The sequence below is a fragment of the Diadema antillarum genome, unplaced genomic scaffold (assembly GCF_040938485.1).
Source record: "Diadema antillarum isolate AM-2024a unplaced genomic scaffold, OU_Dant_1.0 seq00000687_RagTag, whole genome shotgun sequence".
Taxonomy (NCBI): domain Eukaryota; kingdom Metazoa; phylum Echinodermata; class Echinoidea; order Diadematoida; family Diadematidae; genus Diadema; species Diadema antillarum.
The window spans coordinates 484337-505445 of NW_027271592.1; the positions used below are offsets into that span (position 1 = coordinate 484337).

General features: G+C 38.6%; 1 protein-coding gene across 1 annotated transcript in view; it reads left to right on the forward strand.

Annotated features, from left to right (window-relative positions):
- The window catches only part of LOC139737240 (DNA polymerase zeta catalytic subunit-like), a 43045-nt gene extending 30377 nt beyond the window's left edge, over positions 1–12668 (forward strand). The window contains exons 22-34 of the mRNA XM_071647916.1: positions 208–326; positions 1148–1289; positions 1768–2012; positions 3045–3188; positions 4796–4865; positions 5532–5639; positions 6297–6406; positions 7007–7121; positions 8209–8346; positions 8885–9075; positions 9394–9697; positions 10077–10238; positions 12362–12668. Coding sequence (XP_071504017.1) covers positions 208–326; positions 1148–1289; positions 1768–2012; positions 3045–3188; positions 4796–4865; positions 5532–5639; positions 6297–6406; positions 7007–7121; positions 8209–8346; positions 8885–9075; positions 9394–9697; positions 10077–10238; positions 12362–12520 — 2007 coding nt within the window. The 3' untranslated portion in view covers positions 12521–12668. The remainder of the gene's footprint in view (positions 1–207; positions 327–1147; positions 1290–1767; positions 2013–3044; positions 3189–4795; positions 4866–5531; positions 5640–6296; positions 6407–7006; positions 7122–8208; positions 8347–8884; positions 9076–9393; positions 9698–10076; positions 10239–12361) is intronic.
- Positions 12669–21109: the final 8441 nt, after the last annotated feature.

Sequence of the window (21109 nt, forward strand, 5' to 3'; positions counted from 1 at the left end):
CTGTGTTTTTGTTCCAAATAGTAGTCAAGCATCTCTGCAACACTGTCGGTGAATCTTGACATCTTCTCGTTTTAGGGTGTGGTATGCCAGAAATGTGTTTTTTTGTGTGCATCTGTTTTTGTTGTTGTTGTTGTTGTTTGTTTGTTTGTTTGTTTGTTTGTTTGTTTTTTAAAGTTATACCCTCAAACATTTCTTCACCTCTTACAGGTAAATCTCAACATCTACACATTTGAGAATGTGGCTTACCACGTACTGCACCAAAGACTTCCCCTCTACACATTCCGTGCTCTGACCGACTGGTTCGACCACAACACGGCTTGCTACAGGTATCTGCTTCAATTTTCTTGTGTGCTTGCAGTGCTATAGACATCATGATGTGTTATGCTTTTTGTTTTCACTTTTCATTTCTTGTTTGAAATAAAAACAACACTGAAACCTGCCCCTATCCAGATGTAGAATGTCCAACCTACAACTGCTACAGTATATACATCTTGAATATCTGTTTAATGCTAAGTACGTTAAAAAAACAATGATTAATGTTTTATGACAAATTTTGACAGTGCCATTGCTTTTTACTGGTGAACACAATCCAAAATTATATAACAATCAAGTATCTTAGAACACAATTCAGATAATTTCTTCTCAAAACGCTATCCCATATATGATGCAGTATTTGGTACCCTGGGGTACCCAGGGTACCAAATTTCGTTGAATTTTTTTTTTCCATCACTGTACTCTGGGTTACCAAAAATGTGCATTAAATGGTTTTTAGAATTATTATACTCACAAATGTTTTCTTGTTTGTGATTATGCAACAGTTAATGCATGCAAATAATAACTTTTTTCTCTCATTTACAAATTGTACATCCTGTTTGTAATCTTCACTATGTAAAAGTTGAAATGGAAGGAAAATCGGCATTGGGATCGTTATTGCCGTGCCGATTTATGTCAGTGCTGATGATGAGAAAAAAGTTGCCATGACAATATTGCACAAGTGTGTGATAATGGACATGAGATGGCACTACACAACGCTATACCCCGGGTTACAACGGTACCCCAGTGTACGGCGTGCCGAATCATATAACCAAAAGCAGTGTAAAGGCTTAAACTTTGTTCTGTGTGAAATACATCTCCATCTAACCACCAGGTGGAGAACAATCGAGTACTATGCAACCAGGGTCCGGGGGAACATGAGACTGATTCAGCAGCTTGACCTGATCGGAAGGACCAGTGAGCTGGCCAGGCTCTTTGGGATCGAATTCTATTCAGTACTCTCCAGGGGATCTCAGGTATGTCAACAGTTTTCACTTGCTCACAGGTCCAGTTTAGTTTGCAGGCACAAACTCTTGTTGACTCCTTAATGACTAACAAGGGTTTGTGCCTGCAAACTAAGTCTAGTTTGTGTTTTGTGTTCCAAACTTCTACATGCTTTACCTTTTTCGTAATTGCTGTATTTTGAAAACAAACATGTAAAACCTTGTTAGGTTTATAAAACCTCCCCCCCCCCTTACACCATGAGGTCCATTTTGAAGTGAGTATTGCAAATTTGTAAAGAGTGGCAAATCTATACCAATTTTCCTTTTTAGAAGTGCTCTGACTAAGCCAGTTTACTTCACATTTGTACACAGGCAGAACTTGGAGGCATTTCACGAAGCATTTTGTCAGATATATTTTATGACAAACTGTTATAAGCTACTGAAATCCTTGCATCTGATTGGCTGAGATCAGTTTTGTCTGACAAATTTGTTATCTCTCTGTCTGCAACAGTACCGAGTTGAGTCTATGATGCTCCGACAAGCCAAGTGCGCCAACTATATCGCTGTCTCGCCCAGCGTCCACCAGCGCTCGCGGTCCAAGGCGCCCGAATGCATCCCCCTGGTCATGGAGCCAGAGTCGCGCTTCTACGAGGACCCCGTCATCGTGCTGGACTTCCAGTCCCTCTACCCGTCCATGATGATCGCTTACAACTACTGCTTCTCGACCTGCCTCGGAAGGGTGGAGCACATAGCCCAGTGAGTTGGCAGTGAAGGGTTTAGCCTCATCCATCACCATGGGCCACCTGCTTTGTGTGCAAAGTTACTAGCATTTTGAGAAAGTAATCTTTGGTAGGCTAAGGTTGAATGATGGATATATGTGCATTGATTGTGTATGATGTGTGAAACAGTCACAAAATATCTTTGCAGCATGAGAAGATGTGCAAAATGGCAGACATACACTCATATGACTTTTTTATCCTGTCATGCCATGACAATGATTGAGTGGCAATGGTTGTCCTTGAGAACTCTGTGTGTCACAAACTTTGCTTATGACTCTCTGTTTTTATATTTCTAAGAGTATATTTATTGATGTAGCTCTGCTAGTTCGGTCAGGATGACAAACATATTCTTGCCATTAATCTTAGGAATTGCAGTTTACTCTGTGGTTAGAAATTTGTCATAAACTTGTTACTTCTCGTGAACATGAGACCATAATGCTTTTCAACCAATAGTGTAGTCTTGCTGTGTTTCTCATATCCCCCTTTTCCTATCTTTCATATTTATTTCCCTTTTGATTTTCTCCGTCTTGTGGAAGGAAGACAAATTCTAACACAAGGAAAGAAAAATGCCCCTGTCATGAAAAGGAAGTAGTATAACCTGTCTCTTTCAGAATTTCCTTGTCCTTGTACCATTCAATGATTTATAATGTCAAGTTGCCCATATGCATTCTTTTCATAGCCACCATCATAGTCTGGCTTACCCTTAAGATGGTGATCTCCTGCATTTCTTTGTACTAATTTGATTTAATTTTGATTGATTTACAATGATTTACATTTTAATTGTTTCTGTCTATTTGTATATTGTATTATTATTTTCCAATGAATGAGTGCACTTGAATGGACTATTTCTAATGTTATGTTTAATTTGTGAAATGCAGAAATCAAAATCAAATCAAATCAAAATTAAACCAACCTAAAACCCAAACCAAATCCAAAACCAAAAAGCAAAACTAAAACTCCGCAATGTAAATAATACTCCTCACTTTTGTGACTCTTTACTCTATCTCAGGGGAGGGGAATACACCCTGGGCTGCACCAGCCTCTCCTCTCCCCCCAGACAGCTGGAGCAGCTCCTCGCCTCCGATGGTCTCCACATCTCCCCCAACGGTATCGTCTTTGTCAAGCACAGCGTCAGGCATGGAGTCCTGCCAAGGTAAGAGGAGCCAGGATCAAAAGTGACTTCCAAAGATGCAGGAGCTTTAGATTCTCTTTTCTTTTCTTATTTTATTAGGTGACATCATGTTGAAGGGAATGTATAGTACTGGTTGATGTGGGGATTCATGTTTTGAACATTTCTAAGTGAGATAATGAGAAACTTCTTATGAAATATGAAAGAGCATGTAATTTTAAGAAGGATTCAACATTTATTTGATGAAAGTTGGTTTTCAAATGGCTGAGATATCCAAAACAGTGATAATAATAAAAGGCGACAGGCCACGCCTTTTATTAGGATCTCTTTGTTTCACCTTGTTTTTGGATATCTCAGCCATTTCAAAACCGATTTTCATCAAATAAAGTTTTGATACCCCTTAGAATTGCATGCTCTTTGACATCTCATAGAGCGCTTTTTGAATATCTCGCAAAACGTTAAAAGCTAAATCCTCACCTCAACCAGAACTGTACACACCCTTTAAGCTGAGTAACTGAAGTGCTCATTTCAAAATGTGATAAATCCACTTTTCGTCATTTTTCACTTTTTTTTCCCCTTTCCCACAGATTTATGCTTTGTCACCGTGCATGCAATCATTTACTTCAAGTTGAATAAATTTCAAATTAGAAATACAAAAATTTAAAGGCATTACAGGCTTAATTCACCTTTTGCAATGAAACAAAAATGCAGCATTAGTGCTTTAAAATAGTTCTTAAATGTGATTTAGGGATAGAAACAACCAATGTGAAAATTTGAACCAGTATAATCAATGCTAAGTATTGTTTAATATGCAAAATGTGCACAATAGTTATAATAAATTAATGTTTCCAGACTAAACCGTCTGCAGTTATGGTTTAATGAGAAAAATTGTAATATCTCCTCATATTTTAGGCTTTATTGCAAAAATTTCATATGGTAGGATGTTTTGTGATACAGCTGACCTACACATATGCATCAAAAGTGATATCTTGAAAATCTTTTAAATCTCTGCTCCCAAAAGTAAACAGGACCTTTAAGCTGAGTAATTGAAGTGCTCATTTCCAAATGTGATAAATCCTCTTTTCATCATTTCTCACTTTTTTTTTGTCCCCCACAGAGCTATACTTTGTCACCATGCACACATTTATTTTCTTCCAGTTGAATAAATTTCAAATTAGAAACCTGATAATTGAAGGGCATTAAAAGAAAAGAGTTTATGTCCAAATTGTGATGAATCTGTTTTTATTTTTTCTTTCCAGAACATGATGAATCCATATTCATTTTCAAAATAAGATTATGTACAAAATATGAAAATTGAAATCAATATTTAAAGAAAAAAGGAAAAAAGTTGTGGAATCTAGATTTCTTTTGAAGAGTCGTTTTGTGATCTCATGAGGCAGATGTATCTTGTGCTGCAATAAATCTTCATTAGGTAATTTGCAAATGTATGAGAAGTGAAAAACTCCTCTTTTTCTCTATTTTGTCTCAAATGGATTTAACATGTTTTTGACATAAACTCCTAAAATTTTAGTCCAGCTCACATCAAGTGAGTAATGTATTGTATTATTATTGTGATGTAACAGTCTGCTTATTGTGTTTCATTCCTCATGTGTGCTTGTGTGATTTAATAGGATGCTGGATCAGATTTTGAACACTCGCATCATGGTGAAGAAAGCTCTCAAAGATCACAAGGGAGATAAGGTAACCAGCCATCCTCTACTTCTCCTTTTAACCTTTAATATCTCACTCTTTCCTTATTTTATCCTCATTTGGGATGTTATTTTGTCCTTTTCTTATGTACCAATGATTCAAACTTGTATGTCTTTTTCATTTGTTTGCTGCTTATGCTGCTTTCATTTCCATTTCTTTCGTGTTGTCGTTACTGTTGTTTTATCACAATCTTTGTCTGGTCCGGAGGTGGTATCATAAACCCACAATTGAACCCACAATTGTCTGCTCATCTTTACCCAGTGTTTTGATTGATTCCACTTGTTCTACCTTTATGCATACATACATACATACCAGAAAACAGACATATAAACACACACTCTCTTTCTCTTTTTTCTCTACCTATCTCTCAACAGTTTGCTTTTATGGTAGTATTTTACTTGGAATGCTTTGGATATAAATAATGCCCCTTCTGATAGCATAATCCTTTCCATATATTTAAGAAAACAATCCTTCAATAGAAAAAAAAAAACACTTATCATCTATGCAGAGTAATCTACTCATATGCTTATAACGGTGCAAATTTATAGCCATGTAGTAAAGGGAGTACACCTCCGATGTCTGCTGTGGTGCTTTGACAAGTTTTGTAAAGACGCCATCATCCCATGGTGTTTGTTTCTGCGTGTGATATTTTTCCAGGTGCTGGAGAGGATGCTAGACAACAGGCAGCTAGGTCTGAAGCTGATTGCTAATGTGACATACGGCTACACGTCGGCAAACTTCTCTGGCAGGATGCCCTGCATTGAGGTGAGTCTTAGGGTGTGAGGCGACGTTGGGTGGTCCAGGTCTGTGCTTATGATCGTCCCATGCTATAGGTTGAATGATGATGTCATCATGCGTATTGCGGACACCACGAATGACAGTAATGTTTGCTCAATTAACCTGTTTTGCAAGTTAAATTGTGTTTCTCATTGTGTTAAATTTGTCTTTTGTTCTCATTGTTATAAGGAACAGCACATATGCATGAATTACAACTTGTCTTTTTTTTCCAATTTTTACTTTTGTGCCTCAGAAGAATAAAAGAATGTGTTCACTCTGGCATAAAATAATTATTTTTATTGACCAGCTGTGTTGATATCCAATTAAATTTCTTTTAACATGGTATATAAAACATTAATATTTAGCCAAATATTCTATGAGAAATATGAACTTGAAAAGTGCTTACTTTCTTTTTTTGCTGAGTGTATATTCCTGAAATATCAGATATCCATTCCAGAAAATCAGAGTCTCAAATGGTTGCAAGTCGCAAGTTTTCATTGGCTGGATGCTGAAAAGTTTGATGTCATCGACTTTGTATAGAGATGGAAATGATTTGTCAACCGTGTAAAGAGGCATAACATCATTCTGGTTGAAAAACATATGATTTCATATGTATTTGTGATCGATGAACCCCTACCCTCCCAGGTCGGTGACAGTGTAGTGAGGAAGGGTCGGGAGACACTGGAAAGGGCCATCAAAATGGTCAACACCACCCCTAAGTGGGGGGCTAGAGTGGTCTATGGTGACACAGACAGGTTAGTTCTTGGTCCATTTCTCTTACCTTCTCTTTTTTTCGTCATGTGCCATAGTAGTAAAGAGAGAAAAAGGATTACAAAATGATAGCAAGATAGATAGATAGATAGATAGATAGATAGATAGATAGATAGATAGATTGATTGATTGATTAAATGGATGGACAGAAGGTTACATTTATAGGGGAAATACATAATGTATAGATAGATAGGTAGGTGCTTTAGGTATGTAGATACATCAGTAGATAAATAGATAGATGGATATACAGCATTGATGAATATAGAAATTGATAAGTAGATGAATAAATGGATAGATAGAAGGCAGAAAATTGTTCTTGGTACAGATTTGAATAAGATGACATATGCATACATTTTAACAATTAGATGAGAACAAAAATGACTTTGCTTATTTGAGAGTGTAGTTAACACTAATGAAGAAAAAGCACCTATGCCTTAGCAAAAATTGTTAATTAGGGGCTTCACTTTCTCAGAAATGAATGCTATTGTATGGAGACAACTTGCATGTTCTGTAGAGTTGTTCATGCAGGATCCTTACACTTGATACTTTATCATCCTACTTCATTCTTGTCTTCCTCCTCCCAGCCTGTTTGTATTAGTGAAAGGTGTCACAAAGTCGAGAGCCTTCGAGATCGGCCGGGAGATTGTTGCCACGGTAACAGCTGAGAATCCCAAACCAGTGAAGCTCAAACTGGAAAAGGTAACTGCAATTTCCTTGTGCTCTTATTCTGTCTCATAGATAATTTGTGTCGGGTTTTTTTTTAGCTGTAAAGTACCTTTCTGCATCATAACAAGACAGAAAAATGTGCGTCATTTTTTTTTTCCAGATAGATCAGGTTAACTGAAGTGTTATACAATTTCCAGAAGCATTGGAATGAAATGAATAAGTTACTAGAACAGTGATTACTGTGACTGTTGCATGCATTGGTCTACATAAATGATGTCGAAAAGTGTTTTGCAGGAAGAGTATTACACAAGACTCCCCTGGTTTGACAGACCAACTCAAGCCGAATTTACCATTAACCCCTTCAGGACGCGTCCCGAGTATACTTGGGCAGGTGTCTATGGGAAATGTGTGTTGTAGCAAAATCAGTCTGTCAACAGGTTAAAGAGGGCTATGCATATGTTGTTCTCTGCCTAGACCTAATATGTCGTTGTGTTTTCTGGTAGAAATGACTGCTTAGATGAATTAGATTCATTGTATCTGCCTTTATTTTGGCTGGTGATTATCTGTTTTTGCCACATGTGTGCGCAGTTTGAGTGGGACTGATGGGGTGGTGATTGGCTTTTACTAGGCTGTAAAAATTAGACCAATTTGTCTGGGATTGAAATAAAATATGAGTGAGGTGGTTTTCCTATAGATTCTTTATACATGCTTGGCCTTTTTCTTTTTTTTTTTTGCTTTTTCAAATTTGTGTTCTACTTGTAGAAGGATTTGCTGAAAGTCATATTGAATTCAAAATTTGCTGCAGGTCACTTCAATTTCATTAAATCAATTTTATCAATTTGATAGGATAGAATCATATCAGGGCTAGATTCTCCCCCAATTACTTCACTGTCATTGTGATTGTCTGGTAGTCCTCTGCATGCCACTTATTGCTAGTCCATTAGAGGTGAAATAGGTGCACATTTGATCCAATGGCACAGGGAGGGTTAAGAATGACTCGGCAGAGATTTTTTTACTAGATTGACATTATAGAAATACTCTCCCTTCATTTATGGACGTAGCACAAAGCTCTAACCTACCCCCTCCCCCATTTCTGCTCTTCCTTTCACCCTTGTCAAAGGTGTACAAACCGTGTGTACTCCAGGCCAAGAAGAGGTACGTTGGCTACAAGTATGAGTCACCTGATCAGGCTGAGCCAGACTTTGATGCAAAGGGCATTGAGACAGTCCGTAGAGACTCCTGTCCAGCCGTTGCCAAGGTAAGCAGGATAAATGCCTTCTCCACTCAGATGTGTGCTGTTGCTGAATGCATACCACTGTTTCATCTCTCTTTTTTTTTTAATTACTCACAGAAGGTATTGAATATTATGTAAAATTATAAGAGATCATAGGCAAATTAGTAGAAAGTTTTTGATCTATTCAGCACATATGAGTCTCAAAGAAATAAATTTTTGATAGATGAATTCTGAAAGGCTCTAGGACATATGCATGTCAAATGAATTTGGATGGTGAGGAATCTTTTGGGTGTATGAACTGAATATAATGATAGTTGATATTGCTCCAAAGACATTTCATTGGATGTGGATTGCTTGTATTCGTGATAGCTTGTCTCATAAAACCTACGGAGGCTAAGGGTTACCAGCGATGTATGTATGAACATTTCAGGTAAAAAAAAAAAAGAATAAATACGAAAGGACAGGCCAAATATGCTTAGACCAGATAAGCTTTTGTCCTGCACGAAATGGATTTGAAAACTAATGGGAGGTTGAACCACTCTGCGCTCTACACCCTCTACAGATGTTGGAACGCTCCCTTAAGATCCTCTTTGAGACCAAGGACGTGTCAAAGGTCAAGCGATACGTTCAGCAGCAGTTCCAGAAGCTGAGCGAGGGTCGTATCGGTCTCCAGGATCTGATGTTTGCCAAGGAGTATAGGGGCCGTCAGTACTACCGGCCCGGTGCCTGTGTGCCTGCCCTGGAGATAGCCAAGTGAGTCATGCCAAAGCTTACTGTAAATGTCTTCATTTCCCCACGATTAGATGTGCACACTGAGCAGCTCAAAAGCATATTCACAGCCTCTTAAGTTTGTTCACCTTGCTCAATATTGCTTACTCATATATTTTCATACAATTCACATTTCACAAAGAAAATTCACAAAGAATGCAGAATTTTATTTGACATTTCCATGTATAGAAATAGATCGACTGCTTGATTGCCCTGAAATTTAAACATTTTAATGTACAAGAACTGTTTGTAGAGGGAACAGACTCGCTAAAACCAATGTCTGTTCTTCCCTTTCCAATTCAGGCGAAAGCTGTCCGTTGATCGTCGTTCCGAGCCCCGCGTCAGCGAGCGCGTCCCCTACGTCGTGGTGCACGGCAGCCCCGGCCTTCCCCTCATCCAGCTGGTCCGCACCCCTCAGGAGTACCTGAGGGACCCCTCCTACAACCTCAACACCCCCTACTACATCACCAGACAGATTGTCCCGGCCCTCAACCGTGTGTTTGGGATGATGGGCGTGGACACTCTAGGATGGTACCAGGAGCTGCCCAGGGTGATGCACGTCAACACCGCCCCCACTAAGGCCAAGTGCTCCGGCAATACCAGGAAGGTGAGAAAGCCCTGTGCCACACCCCTCGCTTTGCCACACCCTTCTCTGTGCCACGCCCCTCGTTGTGCTTCCACCCCCACATCCCTCTTGCTTGAGAGACATAGAATTTCCTGCACCCGCTCAGTATCATTTCATTAACATATTTGATAGAGTTGTGGTCCTGTTGTGATCCATCACTGACAAATGCTCAGGACCTCTGTGAAGACCATAGTTCTTTGAATGTGATATGCTCATTCCTAACGATACCAGACCTAGAAGATATGACAGAGATGTTTTAGATTTCATTTGGCTTGTGTATTGATTAAGTATCAATATAGAATTTTTTTTAAGATAACAAGACAGAATTCATATTCATTTGTCTTTGTTTTTATGCTGTCAGGGAACCATATCCCAGTATTTCTCCAGTCTGAACTGTGCTGGCTGCGATCGCCTGACCAAGTCCGGTCTGTGTGAGTCCTGCAAGGCAAGTCCCCAGACCACAGTGACCTCGCTGATGAGGAGAGTCCAGCAGTGGGACCGGGCCAGGGTGCAGATCAACAAGGTGGGTGTGTCCCTTTGTCCTTGGAGGAATTTAACTCTTTATGCACCACATTGTAAACCCCCTGTGTGCCACATTATTCTAAGACAGCAATGCAGGCATGCTTAACCCTAAAAAGACTGGGCTATTTTGGTAGCTCGAAAGACTGGGGGGGGGGGCCTAAAGGGCCCCCCCTTAAGATTTCGGCGGTGGATCGCGCGATCGCCGCGAAAATTTGCACAATGGTAGTGTGCGATGTAATCTACAAGATAGTATATTCACATTTTCCAAAATAGTCTTCTTTTATTTTATTTTGATTAATTATGCTAATTTATGCGAGAAATCAGACTCTTTGATCTAAATCAGTAAATAAAGCTCCAAAAGTGCTCATTTTTGGTCTAATTATTCTTTGTGGCATTCTTAGCAAATGCACTTGAAAAAAAATTCGGTATCAAAATTAATTTCTTATTTATTTTATTGTTTCATGAATTTCTTATGTATTTCCTTGTTTTTTTGACCTTTTGTTTTTGTTGTTTTTTTAAACAAAATTTGTGGCAGACACTTTTTGAAGCATAATACTCCTAAAACAAATTGATTTTAGCCATTGAGAGTAAAAATAAGCATATTTATATGAACCATGTGAAAAAACTGAATTTGCATTTACTTTGTACGCAAAATCACATTTTTGAGCCATTTTCGGCCTCACATGCATGTTCAAAATGTTATGTAACTTCAGAATCGTACCCCCGGGCGTCACAAATTTGGTGTCAAAATGTGCGGGAAACTTGAAAGAAAAAAGTCATAAAGCATCGCGGCGAGAGCATTGCGTGTTGCAGAGTAATCGCGCGAAATGTCGAGGGGGGGCCTTTTAGGCCCCCCCCAGTCTTTTTAGGGTTAACAGGCTTGTAGTGAGCAAAGTTGTAGAAAAAATGTCACGCTTTCCTTTGATGCGTATTTTATGACAAATCTATGATTATTTGTCTTTCAAATGAAGAGTAGCTACATTATTGTAGAAGCATGATTTCTGCACACAAATCAGTGATAGCAACTTAGAATGTACTAGAAGCTCAAGCAGGAAACACCGTTTGATAGCTCATTACCACATATAATGCCAGCTACATGTTACAGGAATGAAATTGCGAGAGACGCTTTAATTGTACTTTGACATTTGGTGATTTATGGATCGGTTTGGGCAGGTTTGTTCATTTGAGCATAATATGCAAACTCGGCATGCAGTCTGGCAGGCTAACATGGTACATCAAGAGTTTGTCCATTTGAGCATGATATGCGAACTTGGCATGCCATCGACTGAGTCGGGCATGTGAACATGGCACATGAAGAGTTAAAGGGTGGTTGACATGGTATCGCCTCTGGCTCTGTCAAAGAATATAGTGATTGTCATGGTGATGATGGTAGCGATTCATTTGATGCTTCCTTAGAAGATGATGAATGTGATGATAGGAACTATCTTAGTGATAGTGAAGTGGAAGAGGCGTGCAAGGAGAATGATTACCATGATGATAAAGATACAGGTGCTCAGTTGGATGGTTTTATTTACCCTGCTGCCATGCCGCTGGAGAAGATGATGATGACACCAGTGGTGATATGGTGATGATGATGAGGAGGAGGAGGAGGAAGAGGATGTGATGATATTTTGTGATGAAAGTGATGAATACAAAGATGGGCATAAGGCTGCAATTAACCCATTGAGGACGGGCTGATTTTGCTACAGCATGCATTTCCCTTGGACACTTGCCCGAGTATAGTAGGGACTCGTCCTCAACAGTTTAATGTTTATATATTTACCATCCTGATGAGTGCCACAAAAATATTTATGACAAGAATGATGCTACTGATGGTGTAAGACTGTGACAGATATGATATGAATGATCATAATGGTCAAGCATTTAGAAGTTTAAGTAGCGAAAATTAATTTGAAAAAAGCTATCACTGTAGCCCATTGAAGACTAGTACCTAGTATACTAGGGGCAGGTCTCTAGGGGAAATGCATGTTGTAGCAAAATCAGCACGTCCGTAGTAGGTTAAGGGGAATACAGTTGAGTAATTTTTGTCTGATATCTATACTTGACTGTCAGAATTGTAATCGTCTTTTTGTATCTCACTGTTGATGCCCCTTTTATTTGCAGGTGTGCTCTTCCTGTTGCGGTTTCCGTGACACCAAGCAGCACTGTGCCACCATGGACTGCCCCGTCAGGTTCGAGCTCGTCAAGGCCGAGCGCAAGATGGACCGGGTGGAGCACTTCATTTCCCTGGTCCAGTCCATGACGGCCCAGGCGGCTACGTAGGCATCTTCACCATCACCATCATCCATGCCATCGTCATGGCAACACAATCATCTCTAGTGTGCCAAATTCAGTTGAGTCCTCCAGTGTTTCTCCCCCTCCTTTCTTCTCTCTAACATCTCAAAGATTATTCCAAGTATTAGCGAGCTTTAGGTCTTAGGCGCAAATGCTAAGACGACGCCTCCTCCCGGGTTGGACAATGGAAACAACTGCCATGCGCAAGTGCAGAACACTAATTTTTTGTCTAATAATGTCGCAGATTTAAGCTCGCTGTTTTTGTCACGTGCAGGACTCTTGCGGAAAAAGTGAAATCAGTGCAGAGTCTTTAAGATTGCTGTGATGCAAGTGGATGACAACCCAGCGTGTCAAGCATTTTTTTTCAACAGCTTCAGTGCTGTTTGTGCTCTTGAGCCTTGACAGTTTGAATTAGATGTCAGACATTCATAATACAGAAATTTTAGCAACACAATGTACATTTTTGTATTGAAGAATTGCACAGTCGATGTAAAATTTTTTGTACAGGGTGGATCATGTGATTTTCATGTGGAAACTCAAGTGACATGAATCTTGTTTGATTTTTTTTAAAACTGTAAATAGTTTTTGTAATAACTGAGCACATTTGAATATAGTATGCTTGTGTAAAGAGTATGTTTGTGTTTGCATTGATGGAGAGTTTTGATAATCCATGTGGGAACATATCAAAACATCACCATTGGCCCATAACAGTTTCAACCAGATTGAAAATGTTGAGGTACAAGAAGTGGTATCTTCTTTAAATACTCAAATCAGTGGTTCGCCTTTGTGCATTTGTGCAGGTGTTACGATGGATTTGTGTTTTCCATGTAATGGTTTCAGTATTGCATAGGTTGAGATTAGTCAATTATGGTTGAATTTAATTACAGTGAAAAGGAGGCCATGGCTTTGCAGTAACAGTGAATAGTGTGAGAGATGGTAACTGCCTGAATTTGCTTTCTGGTTGAATTTGTGACCACGATAAAAGCAGTAAGTTGTCTTGCCTGACCAAATACTTAGTACTTTGCTTGCCAATCAGACAGTGATGGGCTGCTTTCTTTCTTTTCTTTCCTGTTTTCATGTCTGAAAAAATTTCATGGCATTCATCAAAGTTTGGGGGTTTTTTTCCTCTCCCAAGATGAAGTAAACATTAATTCCTTTTCCATGTGATATCAAATGATGGGTTGAAAACTCTGTACGAAAAGTAATACATGTCGGAAACAAAAGCACCTGATTGTACATCTCAATTGCAAATTAGGGAAAAATCAGGAGGCAGTAGGCAGTGTTGTGGTACTCCATACTGGACAAGTCATAGTGTGTTCTATTTTGTTTTGATTTATTTGATTTCTTGTGTATTGCTGTGAATGGAGACTTAAGTTCATACTGTTGCTTGCCATCAGTGGTGTGATTGTTCTTTTTTTTTCTCTCTCTCTCTTGAAAGATGGTAGACAAAATATTGTGATGATGTTGAAGAGCAGATCTGTGATGATACATAGTTGTTGGTGTGACCATGGTGAGTGGCACTCTAGTGAAGATGAGACATTACTGTTAAGTATATTTAGTCGGTTGAGAAAGATAAGGGTGCTATGGTGCCACTAACCATGGCATTAACACCCATATCTTTCTCAACGGACAATTTAGTAATCTGACTGTTGAAACATCTCAGAGATTTTAGTAAATGACAACAAACAAAAGAAAATGATATGAATGATTAAATGGTGTCAGGAAATGCTATATATTCAAGTGTGAACTCTCATACCTGCACATTTAGACATACCAAGTGACTAGGTGAGATAGTTTCAACTCATTGGCTGCTCGTCCTCATTTCCTTGATGTATTCCATACATTCTGACACATGAAGTGAATTGCTGGCTATGTTGCGGGATACATAGATGCACAACCCATTGAGCAATATATGTCGCTGATTGCTTTTTGTTGCTGCAACTCATCTTTTGCCAAGAAAAATTATATTTTGCAGTGGAGACTCGCGGCTCTCTTCTTCCATTTGGTGATCTCGGCAGGATACAAGTATTGTGCTATAATCAGAATCACTGCCTTCACCGCATAGGTTATGAGTTGACTGATCAGAAATACTACAAGCAAGAAAACAAGAGCGAGTGGCATACAATGTAGGCTCCCCTGGCTCTTCAGACCATAGCATGTGTGTGTTGATTATCTTCATCCAGTTACCATGGAGATGGAGTATGATTCATCCTCATCATCATCATCATCATCATCATCATCATCATCATCATCATCATACCAGTTTTTCTCCAGGTCTGTCCCTGATAATGGGGAGTGGCTGGAATTACCTCACATGTTTTCATAGCAATAGCTCTCATACCTTTTTTGAAATTCAATATTCACAAGAGAAGTTCTCTCCATTCTGGTATAAAATAATTGTTCAAGTGAGTAGAGGACTTGTACCAAAGGTCACAGATTACGAATTGTACATTATATGCGGCTAAATACTTCAGGTTTTGTGCCAAGTTGCCAAACAATTGTAAAAAATGCATGTATGCAATATCTTGTTACGAATTCATTACTTTGCAATACACTCATATGTGTTGTGTTTTACCTGGTATTGCTTTTTTAAAGACCACCGTCCAAAAGAATAATATGCATGCTGGTAGTCAGTGTGCGCATGCTGCATGGCTGATTTTCATATGATGTAACTCCCACATCATCCTTTTTTTTTTTTTTTTTTACGAATGGGTGCTTGTATATTATTTTGATTTCATAAATCATGACAAACAAAAAGGTGCTGTTACTAGCAGAAATATTCCTGAAAGTAATAGTCTTTGCAGTGCTGACATTTTCATTCATATTTTTGTCTGGTAAATGCTCAGATATAGAATGCCAATATTTTGCAGCACAATATTCAATGCTGAATGCCATATGGCAGATAAATATGATAAATTTTTACTGTAGTTGATATTCAGTTGGTTTGTTTACCAAAGATCATGCTCGAATGAATTGACATCATTAAGAAATTATTCAATAGTTGAAACTAAAGGGAAGTTGGGTATGAGATCAAGTCTTCACATCTCAAAGACTGGTGAATTCTTTCGTTATGAGAGCCTTGTTAGAGAATTACTGGATTGCAAGTTGAATTCTTTTATCATGAGATCATTTAGAGAGAGAAGTGATTACTAGTTGGTATTTTTGTTTCATTCATATCCACGAAAGAAGATGAACTTTATTGGTGTTTTATAATTTTGTTGTCTTGATACATTTTGTGTTCTAGAAAGAGCATAACTGGTGATTCAGTGTTAGGTTTGTGGGTTTATAGTAAAGGAAGGGAAGAATCAGCACGACTTATCATACCACAAATCTCTTGTCAAAGTTATAAACCGACCGCCGCAAAATGATAGTAGAGCATACTGTGTGGAGATGGGAAAAGAGCAGCCGTTCCTTTGCACACAATGCTAGGTTACCGATTAGGACTTCTTCCTCGATTTCATTTGTGTTCCATTGTTTTTTATTGTCTGCCTATTCTTTCACGATCAGAGCGCTTCTTCATTTCTTCATTATTTCTCAGAAAAGAGAGTACACATAGTGTGAACCTATAAATTTAAGAAGGATATTAAATCCTTGACGTTGCAGCAATAAACTCCTTTCCATTGCACTCTTCAAGGTTGCTTTCATTGCAAAATACAAGGATAGCAAAGAAAAACTACATTCTTGCCAAAATCAGCAAAACTGTAGTAGAGTATTCTTTGTCTCTCAGATATTTTCTTGTAGTTTGAAAGTTTTGATTTTTTTTTTCATTTCCTATTTTCAGTATTTTTCTCTTCCTGATGAAGTCTATGTTGAGTTTTGGATTTATTCTTCAGTCTTGTGACTTCTGTCGTGCAAAGTTGTTTGGTTTAGTCTTTTTTTTCTGTGCCTATAACGATACCAATTACAGTGGACTCCCGTTATAACGAAGTCCTTGGGACCGGCAGTTTTCTTTCGTTATACACCTATCAAAATTTCGTTATAACCGAACAAATAAACAATAAAAAACATAGAGCGGATAATGTTAGGGCCTGAATTTTTGTTTCGTCGTAACCGGAATTTCGTTATAACTGTGTTCGTTATAATGGGAGTGCACTGTACCACATGGGAATATACTTCTATTCTGATTTACTGGCATGTGCGACAGTCATGACTGTTTCTCGTATGTTACTGACAAAGTGTAAGGACTATATTATGTTGCTGTTGTGCATGCATACATTTGCTCCATCTGCCCATGTTGGTGCAAGGTTTTGCACCAGTCACCTGTTCAAATGTCCTGGTGTTGCTGAGTTTTGCTCATCGTTCTGTGAGGTTTATTATTCCTAGATGACATTAAGTGTAGGCACCTCCTCCTGCCGCTATGAGAAATATACAGTACCATTTTTCTGCGTGTATATTCAGTGTCACTGCACTTTGTCATAAGTTATCCAATGTTGTGTGCAAGACGGGGCAGACTGAACAATTTTGTGCGTCTTCTATGTCTTATATGTGGAACTACACAACTTAACACTACTACCATGGATTATTTTTTGAAGATGTTTCAGTGTTGTTGTTGTTGTCTGTGGACTCTTTCCTTCTATGGACTATCTGTATACACTGGTGTTTATGCAACAATTTTTGTGAGATGAATTAGGCCTGTGAATTTTGTCTCAGAAAAACCAACAAACAATTGTTACATATCATGAGCAGACCGAACATACAAATTTTGTATCATGACGATCGGATGCGGAGGTGTAAATATGTAATATATTTTTCCATGTTGTGGGATGGTAGAAGGGCCTCAAGAAGGGTTGTTGCCAATTTGAGGATGATGGAAAGGATTTCAGAGAGAGATGTGGCGACGCTTTGACGTTATCAGGGCACTCAATTCTGATCGTGCGTACCTCTTTTTAGCCCCCCTTTAGCCCCCCGTGCCCTGGCTTCTAAGAGTTAATGGTCACAGCACTGTATTCAGCATGTCAGTACACCTGTCACTTGATAGAGCGTTAGATATGTGCCCATAGAGAGAACAATACAAGGTCAGCATGTTGAAGATGATGAGTCTGTACTGAGAGTGAACATTTGACCAAATGTTACATTTTTGAAACAATCTGTTACTCCCTACCACATATGCACATACTATAAAAATGATATTGGTAACAATGTTTTGTGTTTTGATTTGGTTTTTGTAAGGTTTTTGTTTGAAGTCTCTCTCTGGGCAAGTAAGCATGCAGCAATTGTTCAGAGAGAAATGTGTTTGAATGTTGAGTAGTGAAACCAGTGATATTATCTCTGAATCAAATTGTGTGTGCTCTTAAAAGGCTTTGAGGCTCCAGTTTAGGTGGTTGCAGAAGCCAGCTGGGGTGTTTTGTAAAAGAAAAATGCACATCTCTCCATCCACTTGTTTGAGAAAGATAAACATGTAAAAAAAAAAAGATGTAAAGTGTAAAAGCACGTTGATATGATATACACACTTAGTGAATGTTTGTGGTCAGTTGCTATGGCAACAAGGGATTAGAAAAAAAAAGGAAATGACTGCATCATGACATAATATGGGATGTCATCAATATCATGTTTAGTAGACCATGTGTATATTTCAAAGTCATTTGCTCGATAATGACAGGTGAACAATTTATAAGTGAGTCAATACACATACTTTGTAGGAGGTGCACAACTCTCTAAAAATTGCCATGTTTATATTTATACATATGTATATGGTAGTACCGTTGGTTTTGTTAGTGGGTTTGTATCATTTCTGTGTACTTGTGATCATGTTATTGAAGAATAATGAATGATTATTCTTCGGCCATCATCGTGTCACCTCGGAGACCAATGTGTATCATGCCACCCCTTTTTATTTCGATAATGCACGTATGCAAACCATGAATAGTGATACAGCTGTAATGTTTAATGCTACCGTAACTATGACTACAAGGAGATGTACATCATGTTGTTGCCGATGTAGTACTGACACCTGAATTACCTCACTCCTGTGTAATTATCCCATGACAGTATATCCGCATAGGAACTGTCCATTGTCTTTACGGTGGCATCGGTGCCACATTCGGTAGCAAATGATTGGCATTTGGCCAAATTGATGTACTTACTGTATGCATTTATGGGCAGTCAGTTCGTGTGGCTGATTTTAAAGCGACTTGGTGTGCGTGAATTACGTCATCCTTTGCACAAAGACCCTCTACAGACGATGGTGGAAAACATGAGGGAGACGATCCATCAGCTTCATGGCAAGTTACTGCTACAGCAACTCATGTACACAATACACAATGGAAGTAGACCAAACTGATACAACGACTCTGAGTTTGAGTTAGAATTATGATATCGTTTGATAATACCGAAACGGAATTAATGTTGCCAAAGTATTATCCGTACAATGTAACATGTTGGTAAACGTACTCCAATTCTTTTCTTTGTTCATTCACCAAAACCTGTTACGGCCGACTTTGATAATGGTGCAATATGAAGACATAGCTTGGACAGAAGTAATCTGCTATTCCCAAAATTCGATGAATCCCGCATCAGAGTTATCACTTGTTAAAAGCATGTTGATTCTACTTTTTTTTCTTCTTTTTTTTTTTGTGGTCATATAATGGTTTTGAGTAGGGTTTTCTTTCTGTATGTATAACTGTGAATGTACAGTATGGTGTATTTGGAATGTAGCAAAATATGATTGTGCTATTCAGTAGCTTGTATTTTATTTGAATGGCCTAATCGTTCTCTCTGAATAGTATTTGTGTAAATATCATTTGAAATTGGGAGTTCTGTGAAATTTGAAGTAGGATACTAGTATCTATTTTGTTTTGTTTTGTTTTATTTTGTTTAACTTTATGTGTTGCTATAGTGTAGAACCAGTCTATGCCACACGATGGATTCTTGTACATGTGTACATGTGTTTTGAACTCACCACCAAATTCACGTTTTACCCAGGTACTCATATGACCATATTAAATAACGCTTTATTATTGTCTTTTGTACAATACAGCCGGTCACAAAAGTAGTTCATAAGCAAACAAGGAGAAAGAGAGAGAGAGAGAGAGGGGGAGAGAATCGCTCATTTGCTATTAAAGCAATCACATTCTGAATGCCCGAATTGTACAGTCATGATGACCTTAAACTTTTACCTGACTTTTTCTTCTTTTTTTCTTTATTCAAATAGAACATCATCAAATTCATTTTTCGTGCCAACGTGTAGAATGAAAATGTATTACTTGTTGTACGTTTTTGTTTTTGTTTTCTAAAAGCTGTAACAGTTTTGTATAACATGGAAAGTTAGTGAGCTATTCAAATGTTTGACCAATGTGTTCATGTGTTTTCTGTTGAATTCTTGTAAAGTGGTTAATAATTCACACACCTGTATTTCGAGTGACAAAATCCCACGCATTATTAAGGCAAACACAGCGGGATTACATGGGCGGGATTCTTCTGAACGAAGATGGTTGTTGTTGTCGTTGTGGTTCTTGTATTGTGCTGTCATCCATTAAGTTTTTACGTCACAATGTGTCTCGATGGTTGTGTAGATAATGTTTGGCTGAAATAAAAGCTGCCTTGGATCTGCCAACTCAACTTTTTGATAAAGAGCTTCAGCGTTAATCATTTTCGAGTTCTTCTTCTTCCTTGCCAACGGTCTCTAGTTCGGCTAGACATACACGTGTATTCCATCACTGGCCACGAAATCGGGGGAGGGAGTCAGCTCCCGTCCCCGGCCAGCCCCTCCAGCCTCTAAGCCCGCCCACACACACACACACACACACTCACGCAACACTCACGCAACACTCACGCACGGACACCTGTATGAAAAACTTAGTCATTATAATGAACAAAAAAAAAAATTCCGGGAGATTCCCCTCGACTGCAAAACCAGTAACACTGAGGCGCCCCTAACTCCCCCCCCCCCCCCCACCTCTTGCCCCTTTGTCCTCTCCTTATGGAAAAGTGCCCCCCCCCCAAAAAAAAAAAAAAACAACAACAACAACAACAAAACAAAAAAACACAAAAACACAAAAAAGCACAAAAAACACAAAAAACACAAAACCCCCCCAAAAAACCCACAAAAAACACAAAAAACCCACAAAAAACACAAAAACACAAAAACTCCAAAAACAAACAAAAACAAAACAAAACCGGAAAAAGTTTCGTGCCTCCTGTGTTTCAAACCATACATGAGTATGACGATCGTGATAACAAATATCGAGAATTAAAATGATTTTACGAATACACACGGTGTCAGATCAAATGAAAAACCCACCGAACAGTATCAAACACAGCTTTACTCTGATGTGTAGATGTACACAAGATGACAGAAGTTTACCTGCATCTGCAGAAATGTCCTATTGGATACAGAAAGCCTCGACCAAATCATTGTCCAAAGCGGTTTATGCACACACGCGATTCAAGCACACATCAGCATTAATTTTTATCAAGAAATCACACAATGCTGCGTACGTGTCCACACGGTCTGAATTGAAGACACACAGTCATAAGCTAATATGGAACAGCAATCACAAGATTGGTACGGCATGACTTTTATTAGTACATGCCTCCGTGATGAATTGATAAAACAGCAAAGCCGACTTTTATAGCCAG